A 13,493-nucleotide genomic window follows, 5' to 3' on the forward strand; every position below is an offset into this window, starting at 1 on the left:
AGCCGGCCCTGCCATTTGTCAACACGCATGCACATAACAATTACACACTTGTTCAGTCTACATGTACAGAATGACTTTTTGAGAATATTATATCCTGCAGAAGATAAATGTGCAATTGAGGTTGTAATAAACAATTCCTTTTCAATTCTTCTAGCTGAGTAAACTGTAAAAACAAGTACTAGATTTGGTTTTATAAGGTGTGTTTATAAAAAAATGATTTATTATGTGCCCTCTACCAGAAGGTTTCAGGGTGGGTTAAAGGTAAAGGGACCCCTGACCATTAGGTCCAGTCGTGGCCGACTCTGGGGTTGTGGCGCTCATCTCGCTTTATTGGCCGAGGGAGCCGGCGTACAGCTTCCGGGTCATGTGGCCAGCATGACTTCTGGCGAACCAGAGCAGCGCACGGAAACGCCATTTACCTTCCCGCTGGAGCGGTACCTATTTATCTATTTGCACTTTGACGTGCTTTCAAACTGCTAGGTTGGCAGGAGCAGGGACCGAGCAACGTCGTGGGTATTCGAACCGCTGACCTTCTGATCAGGGTGGGTTACAGCAATATAAAATGCAGCTCGAAGACAGTTTGAAACAAATAACAATCACAACTAGAGGGGGTCTTAAAATACAGTGTCAACAGATAGGGTAAACAGGTGCGACTTCAGCATACAACAAAACATATCCAAGAAAGGTGCCAGATGCACCTATGTGGGGAGGGAATCCCACAATTTAGGAGTTGTCATTCCCCCCCCCCCATCAACTTCATCATTTTATTTGTATGCCCCCTTTCCATAGTTAGAACCATGGATTTTCCACGTCTCAGATTACCTCTGTCAGCTCAGTTAGGAAGGCTGTAATGCAGTGAGGTGGATGCCACACCAACAAAACCCCTGTTCCGCCTAATGCCACAAACAATCCCTCAAATTCAGACACAGTGTGGACTGTCCTCCTAGTGAGGATGATTCTGACTCTCTCTCACCGCCCCTCTGACCTGAATGGTGCTGCAGCAAGTACCCAGGTGGACATATGTAGCTGCAGTAGCATAGGGCCACCAAGCTCATCTGCCCAGCTCTCAGTTATGAATGCCAACTCAGCCCCTGCTATTAAATTGTGGACAACAGATGTTTTATTCTGGACAGACTTGGCAGTTACCAGCACCAGGTGAACTGACTGGCAACCCCCAACTCTGATGCACAGCAGGCAAAGAAGAGGGAGCAAGGGCTTTGATGTAACAAGCACTCCCCACCACTGTATATCATTGTTTGCCTCCATATCTACCTCCATTTGCCATCATGGTAGTCTCATTCCCATTCCCCTCTGGAGCAGACCCATAACTTCCCTAACCTGCCTCTTCTAAAACTTGTTCCTGAGCAATTTAGAATCCTTAAAAAAAATTGCAAACTCACAAAAAGGTATGGTGATGTGGTCAGACCAAACCTCTTTGTTAAATTATTTGTCCTAGGATTAGTAATGGTACTTCTAGCTCAAGCTACCTTATGACAAAATCACACACATAGGTAGACACACTTGTCATTTCTGTGTAGTTTTTTACAGCAATGGATAACAGACACTGCCATTAAATCTTACATGGGCAGGAGAAGGAAATGCAATGCTAAGAAGATTTCTATCTTGCCCTATGCCCTTGAAATGTTGAGTCATGGTGGTTTTCAACTTTTGATTGGCCTTCAGTCTTCTAGAAATATAGTTCCTGCCACATCTTGTTCGTATGTATGAGCCTCCTCCTTTAAAGATTACCTGCTGCCTAGCTACTGCACACACACCTTAATCAAACAGAGCCCAACACTGGGTTAGACAGACAGCAAAGACAGCAGGAGTAAGAATTTAGGTAGAGGAAATGTTAAAGGGAGCATTCAGATCCCACCACCTAAACCCTGGGAGCTTTGCACTACCACCAAGGATTTCTGAACCACCACCTATTAGGACTGTAAATGTTGCTTAAATTTAAAGCTCAAAATGAGCTTTAATAAAAAAATATACAGAAATGATACCATTTTCAGGGTGCCACATTACTCACAAATGCCCACATTCTGTCCCTTCAAGTGAATACTTACAGGTAAAGGATTTGATAAGGAATGCTGTGGCGAAGATCGTGCAACAGGTGGCACGCTTCTTCCAGGACTTGTTCCTGGACCGCTTCCGCCAGCAAACTAAAATTTGGAGGGGACAAAAAAAGTTCATAGAAACACTGTGAAAGTTTCACAGAGCAAAGCACACTGCACAGGTGCATAGAAACTGGGGCACAGAAAACTATGCACGCAAGGGAACAGCTACAATTAAGATCTGGATTTTTTTTTTGCCCTAAAACTATTTTAAAAATATAAAGAAGACAGTTCCCTAGAAAATTTAGTCATTTAACTGCAAGGGCCTCCCTCTTTAAGAAGTTTACATATTATTTAGAAGAGTCCCTGTCTCTAACCTACATGGAAAGAATTTGCAAGGACATCATTTTCTGAAAAGTTACATGTAAAACTGGCTTACCTCAAAATAATCACTAATTTTATGTCCCCTTGGAGTGACTTTGCCTGGAAGGAAAAAAAACAACAGGTGGTATTAACCCTTCAGAATCAAAATACTCTCATGCTTCAGGGTTTAATTCTTCTTTTTAAAAACTGTCTTGGTTTTGAGATAAGAAGGGAATTGGGTAGTACCAAAGATTATGGATGTGCCTGTTTATTATAAGGGAATTTCCAGACTCAGCTATCCATGTGCTGTAACATGTAAGACTGTTGATGTTTTTGTGAGGGGAAAAAAGGATCCTGCACAGCTGGCTTCCTTCTTTAAGTGAGGATTGTGCATGTACTTTTAATGTAAATGACAACTACATTTTAGGAGGACTCCCTCCTCACACTTCAGATGGTGTGTGTCAGAGCAGTGGACTAGAAGGAGACAGAGCCTCTGTGTTGATGCAGAATAAATACCAATTAGGACCAACCTCTGAAACGACACAGTTCAGGGATGGTTACCAAGGGACTATCTGAAATGCAACACTTATTCTCAAAGATTCTCTGTCCCTCCCCCAAAAGCATGTTGGAGAAAAGGAGAAAGAAATGTGTGCATGCGAGCATACACAGAACAGCAAAAGGAGCGAGTGGCAACAGAGGTACAACTGACAAGAGCTCAAAGAATGTGTGTGCATAAGTTCAAAGGTTCTTGGAAGAGGCACAAAAATCGCTGCTTGAATGGCATTTGAAGGATGAGGAGGTAAAGTGGGTTATGATTCATTGGGCTAAAGATTTTGGGTATAATATACAGCTGAGTGATTGGGAAAAATTATGGAAAGAAGGTTTAAAGTTTACTGCATGCAATGCCTTAAAAGAAAACGTGATGAAAATGATGTATAGATGGTATATTACACCTGTTAAATTAGCTAAAATGTATAAAGTTAGCAATAAATGTTGGAAATGTAAAGAAAAAGAAGGGACATTTTATCACATGTGGTGGGAATGTAAAAAAGTGAAAAGCTTCTGGGAAATGATATATAATGAGATGAAAAAAAATGTTGAAATATACATTTATAAAGAAATCAGAAGCATTTTTACTGGGCATTGTAGGAAGTGATATAAACAGAAAAGAATATAAGCTGTTTTTATATGCAACGACGGCAGCAAGAATATTATTGGCACAAAAATGGAAGCAAGAAGAATTACCGACGAAAGAAGAATGGAGGATGAAATTAGTGGACTATGCAGAACTAGATAAACTAACAGAAGGATTCGAAATCTGCGGAACCAGAAATTCACAGAAGACTGGCATAAATTTACAGCCTATTTGAAAAGTAATTGTGATTATCAGACTACGTTTGTAGGTTTGCAAGAAGTTTTGTGAGGAGAATTATTGGAACTATTGCAAAAATGTATAAAGGGGAGGATGGTTAGTTAAGATAATTAAAGGCAATATGAATTTAAGAAATGCATAAGAAGTGGCCAAAACGGTGGATCAGCAGAGGTGCTGATGGAAGTCCAAAAAAAGATTGTATATGTGGTGAAGTTTTGTGGTATGTACTATAATTTATACGTTAAAATTAATAAAAATTATTATAAAAAAGGAAGAGGCACATAAAAGAAACTGAGGATGGATGGGGGAAGACATAGTAGAAGTGGGTGGATAAGGAGCAACCATAATGGGGCCAGAGAAGGAAGTGTCATCAGTATGGGCCACGATTCCAGACTATGCAAAGATTGCTCCATATGATTTTTGGGAGGAGGTGCTTCTGGATGCTTTGTCAACACCAAAAATGACCACTTAAGAAAGGAAGCACCAGAAAGAGAAATTTTTTACTCTTCCTCACAATTTAGGTCTACATTCTCCGATATACCAACTTCTGATGGATTCCTAAGGGCTATTTCAACCATTATTATTATTTTTACATGGAAGTACTTCAGTGCCTCAAGTTTTGTGAAAATCATGTGTGATAGATCAGTGCAAGTGACTATCTTTGCCAACCAGCCACTGGAAAACCATGCCCAAACCTGACATGTGCATGTAGTGAAACAGATGCAGGTGAACATTGCAATAAGACTGCCTCAGGACTAAAAATGTTTGTCTTATAATGCAGACGGCAAATTTTCCCTGAAGGGAAGGGTGCTGCTCCAAGCTCAAGATCATAACAAGCTGCCCAATACACCTTTGAGTCAGACTCAATGATATCAAGGGAAAAGAGAATTCTCAAACAACCGTGCTCATTACTGAATGTTTGGAGATCCTAATTAGGGGGCCTAAAGCACAGCTTACCTTGGTTGGTCTCAAAGGATTCCCCTTTCCTCTTCCTGTTGCGCTGGTCATTCTGCTTTTTTTCTGGAGTCTTAAGGGGGAGAAAAACAAATCCCAAATCAATTTCTGCAGATATCTCAGCATCAAAGCACACTAAGAAATTCAAAACCCTCTGGCAGACTTCTCAGTTTGTAAATACAGAGGGTTATGTTTCCCCTCTTTGATACTTTTAAATACAACCATGGAACATGAAATCAGTGACCACTGCACCCCCACTAACAGCAGGTATTACACCAAAAATGAATTAACTCCATTAAGGAAGACTGCAAGGCACTTGAGAGTTAAGATCACTGCCTTGCACCTTCCCGAGGGCTAAATTGTTTGAGTTTTGTTGAGGCTATTTGCATAGCAGGGAATTAGAGAGTCCAAAAGGTGGCATATTTTCTCCTGCTGGAATGGAACCCTGACTATTTTCATATAGTTGACAGTAATCAGGTAACTTCTGGTTTGACCCCAGGACAGGCTGTCCAGTAAACACCAGGTTCACTTACTTCCAGCTCCTTGTCACTTAGTGAGCCCACACTGCACAAACTCTGATTGGAAGATTCACTGTTCAGGGGCCCCTGGCGAAATAGACAAAAAAGCGGAAGTATTATTTACTTATGCTGAAAATGGTTATAACTCCCCAGAAAAGCATCTCTCTCTCTCTCTCTCTCTCTCTCTCTCTCTCTCTCTCTCTCTCTCTCTCACGTGCATGCACACACACACACACACACACACACACTCACTCACTCAGACTTGTTGCATCCCTTTTCAGTGCAATGAACTGTCTACAAATGAGAAATTAAAGTAATCATCTCTTTCTTTGGTGCATTTACAAAAAATCTCAGTTCTAATGCTGGACAGCATAGTGCCAAAACCTATCACAGGAAATTCTGTTGGTGCTAACTAGCTCCTGGTTTCTTTGCACATGTGCTCCCATATCCAATTCTGGTACTGGATGCAAAAAGTATTTCCAGGGTACCTACCACCTGAACCAAAGACTATAAATCAGGGGTCAGCATACCCTTTCAGCAGGGGGCTGGTCCACTGTTCCTCAGACCTTATGGAGGGCCCGACTATATTTTTGGGGTAAAAATAAAAAAATTCCTATGCCCCACAAATAACCCAGAGATGCATTTTAAATAAAAGGGCACATTCAACTCATGTAAAAACACACTGATTCCCGGACCGTTCATGGGCCGTAGAAGGTGACTGGGCATCCGGCCCCCGGGCCTTAGTTTGCCTCCCCATGCTATAAGCTTAGGATGAAACAAAACTTGCATTTACTTGGTTAAACCTGTTTGTGTAAAAATTGATGTAAAAGCTTTTAAGGAGCACTGGTGACACAAGGACACTTGCATCCTGACATTATGTTGGGCACCACTGCCATCTGTTCCTAGTGGGGAAGGGTGTTACATATTTAAACAGATTTCTTGCCCACCCTTTACTACAAGATCGCAGGATGGGCTACAACCATGCAATAATTATACAGTATTAAAATCAAATCAAATAATTTAAAAGAAAAAGATCAAACAGTACACCAAACAGGAAGGTGGCATGCCTATTAAATCTTTGTTGAGAATAGAGATACAAAAATTGAAGGACCCTTCAGTGGACCTGGGAAAAAGAAAAACCTTAATCTCTGGGTAGTCATCAGAGCATAAATACCTATGACTCCCATTACCAACAGGAGTCTCAAGCAACAGGAATATTCTCACCTAAGTGCCAATTCCTATCTTTATATACAAGGAAGAATTGGCTACAATTACACAACAAACTATACAGTAGAACTGCACCAGATGCCCAAGCACTGAATAAAAATGTCCTTCTGGTTGCAGAGAAACACACATGAATACTTTGGCCTTAAACTCCAATCAGGTGGTATACTTGTGTCTTGACAATGTTACTTCAGATGTAATATGAGGGCCTCACATAACTAACCAAAAAAATTCTTGCAGATTAATACATCAGGGGAAAGGCTCAGCTCGGCAAATAGCGCTAGTTCTCCCTAAGTTCCTTTTCAGTTCACAGATAAAAGCTTATCTCACCAACCATATCCTATTCATTCAAAAAGTCTTCAAAAGATGGTGGACTTATCTGTTTTTTAACAACAATTTGTGTATTTTTAATAACATAAAGTTTTCCCATAATACCTTTGTAATACCGTGGGAATGTTTTACGTTTGGGAGTATCAGATGGAATTGGCTGGCAAATTTAATTGTTAAAGTAAGGTTAATGTCGACATGCAAGTCAGCGCACAGACTAATAACAGAAGAGTTACAAAGACTTGAGAGACTATACACATGAACCAACAGCAATGAGATCTTTGAAAGAAATTGGGGGATTTAGTTCATCATATTTCCCTTGAAGAAGTTTAGAATAACTACATGAAGGAACATGAAGCTCCAAAACACACACAGTGGCTAGGTTGATTTGTGTTTGTATTGTATGGTTTTTACTGCAATGGATTGCTCTTTTTCTAATTTTATGCTTTGCATTTTGCTTTCTCATTTTGTAAATTGCTTGGAGACTTTTTACTGCCAAGCAACTAATAAGTTGAAATAATAACAACAAAATGTATACACCATTATTATTAATAAAATACCAAAATAGTACCATTTTGGCCATCTCGGGAATTTGAATCTTTTTCTTTCTTTCTTTGAAGTGGAGCAACCTGGACCTCAAAATTAGACCTAAAATTAAGATAAGAAACTGTCCCTCAAAGAGGTAAGGAGGCGTTGCCAATTCCACCTTCATTGCAGTCATGTGAACCAAAACTGCATGACATTCCTGACTGTCCCCCAATTCCCAGCTGTTTTTTTTTGAGGGGGGGGGAGGCACAAGACTGTCTTGTTTTATTAATTTCCCAAATGTTTTCACTAAGAAAGCCCAAGACGCAAGCTTAAAAAAAAAACTTCTTGAAATACTGCACAGCCAAATGATAAGCTCATGACAAGATTTAATGGAGCAAAAATGAATACGCTAAACTTGGCTGCACATAAAATCAAACTTAATGAAATCCAAAGCGAGTGATGACAGTTCCAAATCAAATATGGTCTACAAAAACTTTGTTTCAACAATCCTCCAATCCAGGCATAGGCAAGCTCGGCCCTCCAGATGTTTTGGGACTACAACTCCCATCATCCCTAGCTAACAGGACCAGTGGTCAGGGATGATGGGAACTGTAGTCTCAAAACATCTGGAGGGCCGAGTTTGCCTATGCCTGCTCCAGTCTATTATTGGCAGGCTAGCAACATGTCTGTGATGGGAACTATGTAACACAGACTTATTTGCTACCTGCTTAGGGTGAGAAGCAGCTGTCACGGATAAGCAGAGATAGCAAGGGGTTAAATTCAACTAAATCCTACTCAGATTAGCCCCACGGATATCAATGAATCTAAATTAGTTATGTCAATTAATTTCAATGGGTCTACTCTGAGTAGGAGTACCACCCAAGGATTATCGCATGCAGGCTCTCCTCTAGCCTCAGAGGACTACCAGACTCACCCTTCACCAACATTTGCATTTATATACCATATTTTTCGCCCCATAGGGCGCGCCGGCCCATAGGGCACACCTAGTGTTTTGGGGGGGGAGGAATAAAGGGGAAAGGTTTCAGGATGCAGGCTGCTATCCGCAAGCCTTGGGAGCCCGACAGGAACTCCCGCGGAGCTCCCAAGGCTTGCAGATAGCTTCCTGAAGCCTGGAGAGCGAGAGGGGTCGGTCAGCGAAAGCCTGCATTCGCCCCATAGGACACACACACATTTCCCCTTCATTTTTGGAGGGGAAAAAGTGCGTCCTATAGGGCAAAAAATACGGTAATCTGTATCGACTGTAAGAATTTAGAACTATGAAGAACTGGTGCCAGTTTACCTTTTATTTTGTTGTTGCCTCTTCCTTTTATTTTGTATTGCATTATACTGTAAGACTAAGAGCGGGGGTTGTAGTTTTTGAATCTTTCCGAAACACCTATAAAACCTAAGGCACTTTAAAAACCAATTATAGTTGTTATTGTCGCTGAGGGCTGTTTTTCTAAGAATCCCAAGAATGTCAGGATCCCATTTTTGCAACCAATTCAACATGCAACTCCGTCCATAAAAATAAGATGAAACACAGAGCAATTCAGTCTTGAACATTTAGTTTGGATGATGTTATGATATGCTAGTGAAAACAGAAGAAACCTGAGAGAACTGGAGATGGCTGACAGAAGAGAATGCCATCAACATTGATGTGGGATTTAAAACAAAGAATGAAAGAAGTTACCAAAAGCAGATACTTGATATAAGAACAGAAAAGAAACTTTAGTTATAGGAATGTCTAGCATTGTGTGAGAAGGTAACTTCTCAAGCTTCCCAGGTAAGTTCATTACTCAACTGATAAAAAGCATTCAACTTCTACTAATGCTCACTGCTCATATATTATGAACTTTTCACATCAACTCCAAAACAAGCTGCAGAGGTCATGAAATGCCAGATTATTTTTGAAGTATGTTTGATTTCTGAACATTTAGAGGTCATACATACATTTTGCTTCAGCAGTGTTCTCCATCCGCATGACGGCAAGTAAAAGATGCCAAAAGTTGACACTCTAGATCATTAGACGTTCACCAAGCATCAAATGAAAGGTTTTGTGCACATGCTTTTGGTCAGTGAGCTGTGCTGATACCAACCTTTGCAACGCCAGCTCCAGTGAACCTGGCCTCCAACAGTTCCTGCCGTCGTGGGTCCAGGCTATGCAATTCTTCCATCATATCTGCCAACAATGATAGACAACACAGTGTATAAGTATCCAATGCAGAAATAATTAAAGCTTGCCATTATTGGGTTGAAGTCAAAACATTAATATAAGGAAACATTAATAGCATTAACCAATCAAACATAAAGGGGTATATAGTGATACAACACTGTTGTTTTAAATGGTGTCATTATAACCAGAACTGTGGGTAACAATTCTTATTTTGCCAATAAAACTATTCCCCGGCATTGCTGGGTGGTTTCTTTGTGTATGGGCTAACTACTCTTCCCTTACTATGCACAAGTGAATGTGATTTAATTATCCTTCTCCACCTGGATCAAGAGCACAGTTTGGATACCCAAAATTCCTTTCTCTCTTACCCTAGTAAATGTCTGTAGAACAAGCATTTTTAACATAATATCATTAGTAGCAACCGCGTAAGATCTTCAGTAATCAAGAAGCTGAGATTGTAAGGGGAAATGAATAGCAATTCACCACTCCTAAAGAGAGAAAAGGCAAATGCTAACATGCTGAGATGCACTATATATATTTTTAATTGCTTCAGTCCCGTATCACACATACAGGACTGGGTATGTTCATTTCTGAAGGACCTATTTGACCCTAATATATTCCTCATTCTGAGAAACATGTTGTTGCTATCCCATGCTTTCCTATGAAGAGCAAGAGAACACTGAAGATACTGCATTTGCAAATCACACTCTGCCAAAGTAGCAACATGTGTTTCCACTGGCAGCTCAAAAGTACTGGACAATCTCCCTTCATTAACCACATTTCACATCAAAACACTAATAGAGAACAGGACATGGGGCTGGCCTTTCTATTCCATATACAGTTGTACCTTGGTTCTCGAACAGAATGCGTTCCAGGAGTCCATTCGACTCCCAGAACCATTCAAAAACCAAGAAGCAGCTTCCGATTGGCTGCAGGAGGTTTTCAATTGTTTGGAAGCCGAAATCTACGAGTTCCAAGGCGTTTGGCAACCAACGTAGGACTGTAAATATACTGGAAGCCTATTTTCCTATGAATATTGTATCTCGGAGATTCTGGTCCGTCATCAGTGTGGCACAATTCTTCAGTTTGCTGTTGGGTTCTCCTCTGTGTTCATGTGAAGCCACTCTTAGTAACTTTCCTCTGAAGTTGGTTAACAATATCTGGTCCCTTATAAGCAATTAAACATACACTAACAATAAAGTCAAACAAGTGAAACAAATGTATTGTGTTTCAAAAAGTTCACGGTCAACCTAACTAGTAAATATAGCTAATACAATATTTCATTCCTGTTTACAAAAGTCAGAAATATACATATGCGTTTGCAGGCAAAACAGTCATTTCCTCAGTGTAGAGATGCCTTGACCATGCATTCTTCTACCCTGCAATTTCTAGACCAACCCCTCAAAAGTTACGCTAAAAATATCACAGAAATGAAAAAAAATTATGGATAACAAAGGGACAAGGTCTGTTTTCTTCTCAATTCCCTTTAGCATCTTCCTAGACAGATCTACCATGAGCTTGACTGCTGAAGAGTACGCAACCAAACACCAAAACAGAAACAGAGGCCACAACATGGGTCGGATAATATAACTGTAGAATTGGAAGGGACCACGAGGGTCATCTAGTCTAACCCCCCTGCAATTCAGGAATCTTTTACCCAACATGGGGCTCAAACCCATGACCCTGAGATTAAAGATTTCATGCTCTACCAACAGAGCTAGCGTATGTGTATAGTAAGAGTTCTTGAGAGTTCTTGAAACATTTCAGACTGGCTCAGAGGCAATACTAAACTATAATTAAAATAATGTATGTTTAATCTTAAATATGGTAAGAGGGGGGAAAACCAACTTCATGCCATCGTTTATAAAGATGGCTTGGTTCCACAAAGTATAAAGTTAACCATAGTTTAGGGTTCATATGCAAAGCCGAAATAGAAACTTCCAATCTCCTTTTTGCGATTGTGTCAAAGGATAGGAGGAGAAAAGTGCAAGCCCTGAAGGAGGCCAGGCCAGTTCCCATAACCCTAGACTATGGTTCAGGTTGTGTTATAGCCCCTAAACAGAGCAATTATTTAATAATTGATTGACAGAACAGTAGAAAAGCAAAGTGCATATGACCCTATGACTCATACTTTTCCAAAGGCATTGTTTCCAGAACTATTTATTCGCTTTCATTTCCCCAACTAAAAGTTAAAACACTGAATCACTCTGGACCCCTAGCACATGCTTAGAAGGAACATTCCTGAAGACCACCAATACCCTTTAGAAAGAGGAAGGGGAGGGGGGAACCAGCTACTGACTTCACATCAGTTGTTCTGTTTGCTCTCCATTTTGTACCCATTATCACTTTTCTAGAAGACTGCAGCAGAAGAAAAAGCATCAAGTGGAATTTTTAAAAATCACTAGTCAGGGAGTTTTTAACAGCAGCCGGGATACTTAAAGGACTGCTTTCTCCCGCTCATTAAGATATTTTGGGGAGACTCTCTTCTGAATCCTGCCAACATCACAGTTGTGTTTGGCTGGGATACAGCTGCACCCAGATTTTGAAACTCCCTTCCAAGGGAACCTCATTTCCCCATCTCTCTTTAGCATTTTACAGTGGTACCTCGGGTTAAGGACTTACCGTATTTTTTGCTGTATAAGACTCACTTTTTCCCTCCTAAAAAGTAAGGGGAAATGTGTGTGCGTCTTATGGAGCGAATGCAGGCTGCGCAGCTATCCCAGAAGCCAGAACAGCAAGAAGCAATCCCTCTTGCTGTTCTGGCTTCTGAGATGCAGAATATTTTTTTTCTTGTTTTCCTCCTCCAAAAACTAGGTGCGTCTTGTGGTCTGGTGCGTCTTATAGAGCGAAAAATACGGTAATTCGTTCCGGAGATCCATTCTTAACCTGAAACTGTTCTTAACCTGAAGACCACTTTAGCTAATGGGGCCTCCTGTTGCCACCGCAGCACAATTTCTGTTCTCATCCTGAAGCAAAGTTCTTAACCCGAGGTACTATTTCTGGGTTAGCAGAGTCTGTAACCTGAAGCGTATGTAACCCGAGGTACCACTGTATTTGCTATCTGTTATCTGCTACCTCCTTTTAGCTGTTCAATAGTCTTGTTATCATGCTATCAGCCACGGAAATATTTTAAAATGGAAAGGCTAGTTATATATTTATAGAGAGGGTGTGGAACCTATGGCCTTCCAGATATTGTTGCACTACAACTTCCATCATCTCTAACTACTGGTATGCTGACTAGGGCTGATGGAGAACTCCACTGAAGTCCAACAACATATGGATGGCCACAGGTTCCCCATCTTTGACTTATAATAAGATGGCAGTGCTGTAGTGTCACTGGTGATAGTCTGAAGAACATGTCAGCAATATGACCATATGGCTACAATCTTAGCCACACTTTACTTTGAAATATACATATCAGTGCAAGTGATGGGACGTCCAAATAGGCTTATTTTTTATCATACTATCTATTAGAAGGAAGAAAATGGTTCTAATCAAGTACGCTTACAAACGTTCCAAAATCTCCCAACAAGGCTTCTAAAACAACTCAATAAGCTACAAAGGAACCAGCTGGGAAGATAATGAAGCATTCATAATTATTAAAAGCATTCAAGTTTAAAGCAGCCATACAAAGGTGGGTTTGTCACCTCAGGGACTTCTGAACCCCTAAAGTGGGCGGGCATCTGAGAAAGGCATTTGTGCATGTTTTAAACAGACTTCTGATCACTTTCCCCTCAAGGCATGTTAAATTCCCTGAAGTGGGAATTGAGCATCTCTCAAGCATGTATGTGTGCGGGTGCGCGGAATGACGATAAAGCAAACAAACTGTTGTTTCGTGGCATTATATGAAATGATAAACGAATACATAACGTCCCTCAATTGAGTGTCCCCCTCGCCCTGACTTCTACTTCTTGCTATTCCAGCGGACACATTTATTTCACTTTGTAACCTCCAATCCTGCTCGCTTTATCCTTGACTTC

At 40.7% G+C, this 13,493-nt stretch overlaps 1 protein-coding gene across 7 annotated transcripts in view; it reads right to left on the reverse strand.

The window, feature by feature from the left end:
• TLK2 (tousled like kinase 2) overlaps nucleotides 1–13,493 on the reverse strand; it is a 37,308-nt gene that overhangs the window by 21,971 nt on the left and 1,844 nt on the right. For 5 of the 7 annotated variants that reach the window (XM_081837821.1, XM_081837822.1, XM_081837819.1 and 2 more), the window contains exons 2-6: nucleotides 9,437–9,519; nucleotides 5,277–5,348; nucleotides 4,747–4,816; nucleotides 2,494–2,537; nucleotides 2,067–2,162 (exon numbers count right to left, since the gene is read on the reverse strand). In XM_081837821.1, coding sequence (XP_081693947.1) covers nucleotides 2,067–2,162; nucleotides 2,494–2,537; nucleotides 4,747–4,816; nucleotides 5,277–5,348; nucleotides 9,437–9,517 — 363 coding nt within the window. In that variant the 5' untranslated portion in view covers nucleotides 9,518–9,519. Of the gene's footprint in view, nucleotides 1–2,066; nucleotides 2,163–2,493; nucleotides 2,538–4,746; nucleotides 4,817–5,276; nucleotides 5,349–7,383; nucleotides 7,441–9,436; nucleotides 9,520–13,493 lie in introns of those variants that run through there. The other 2 variants (XM_081837820.1, XM_081837816.1) reach the window with 1 other exon arrangement.

This window comes from Podarcis erhardii (genome assembly GCF_964252035.2).
Source record: "Podarcis erhardii genome assembly, chromosome: 13".
NCBI classification, from domain to species: Eukaryota; Metazoa; Chordata; class Lepidosauria; order Squamata; family Lacertidae; genus Podarcis; species Podarcis erhardii.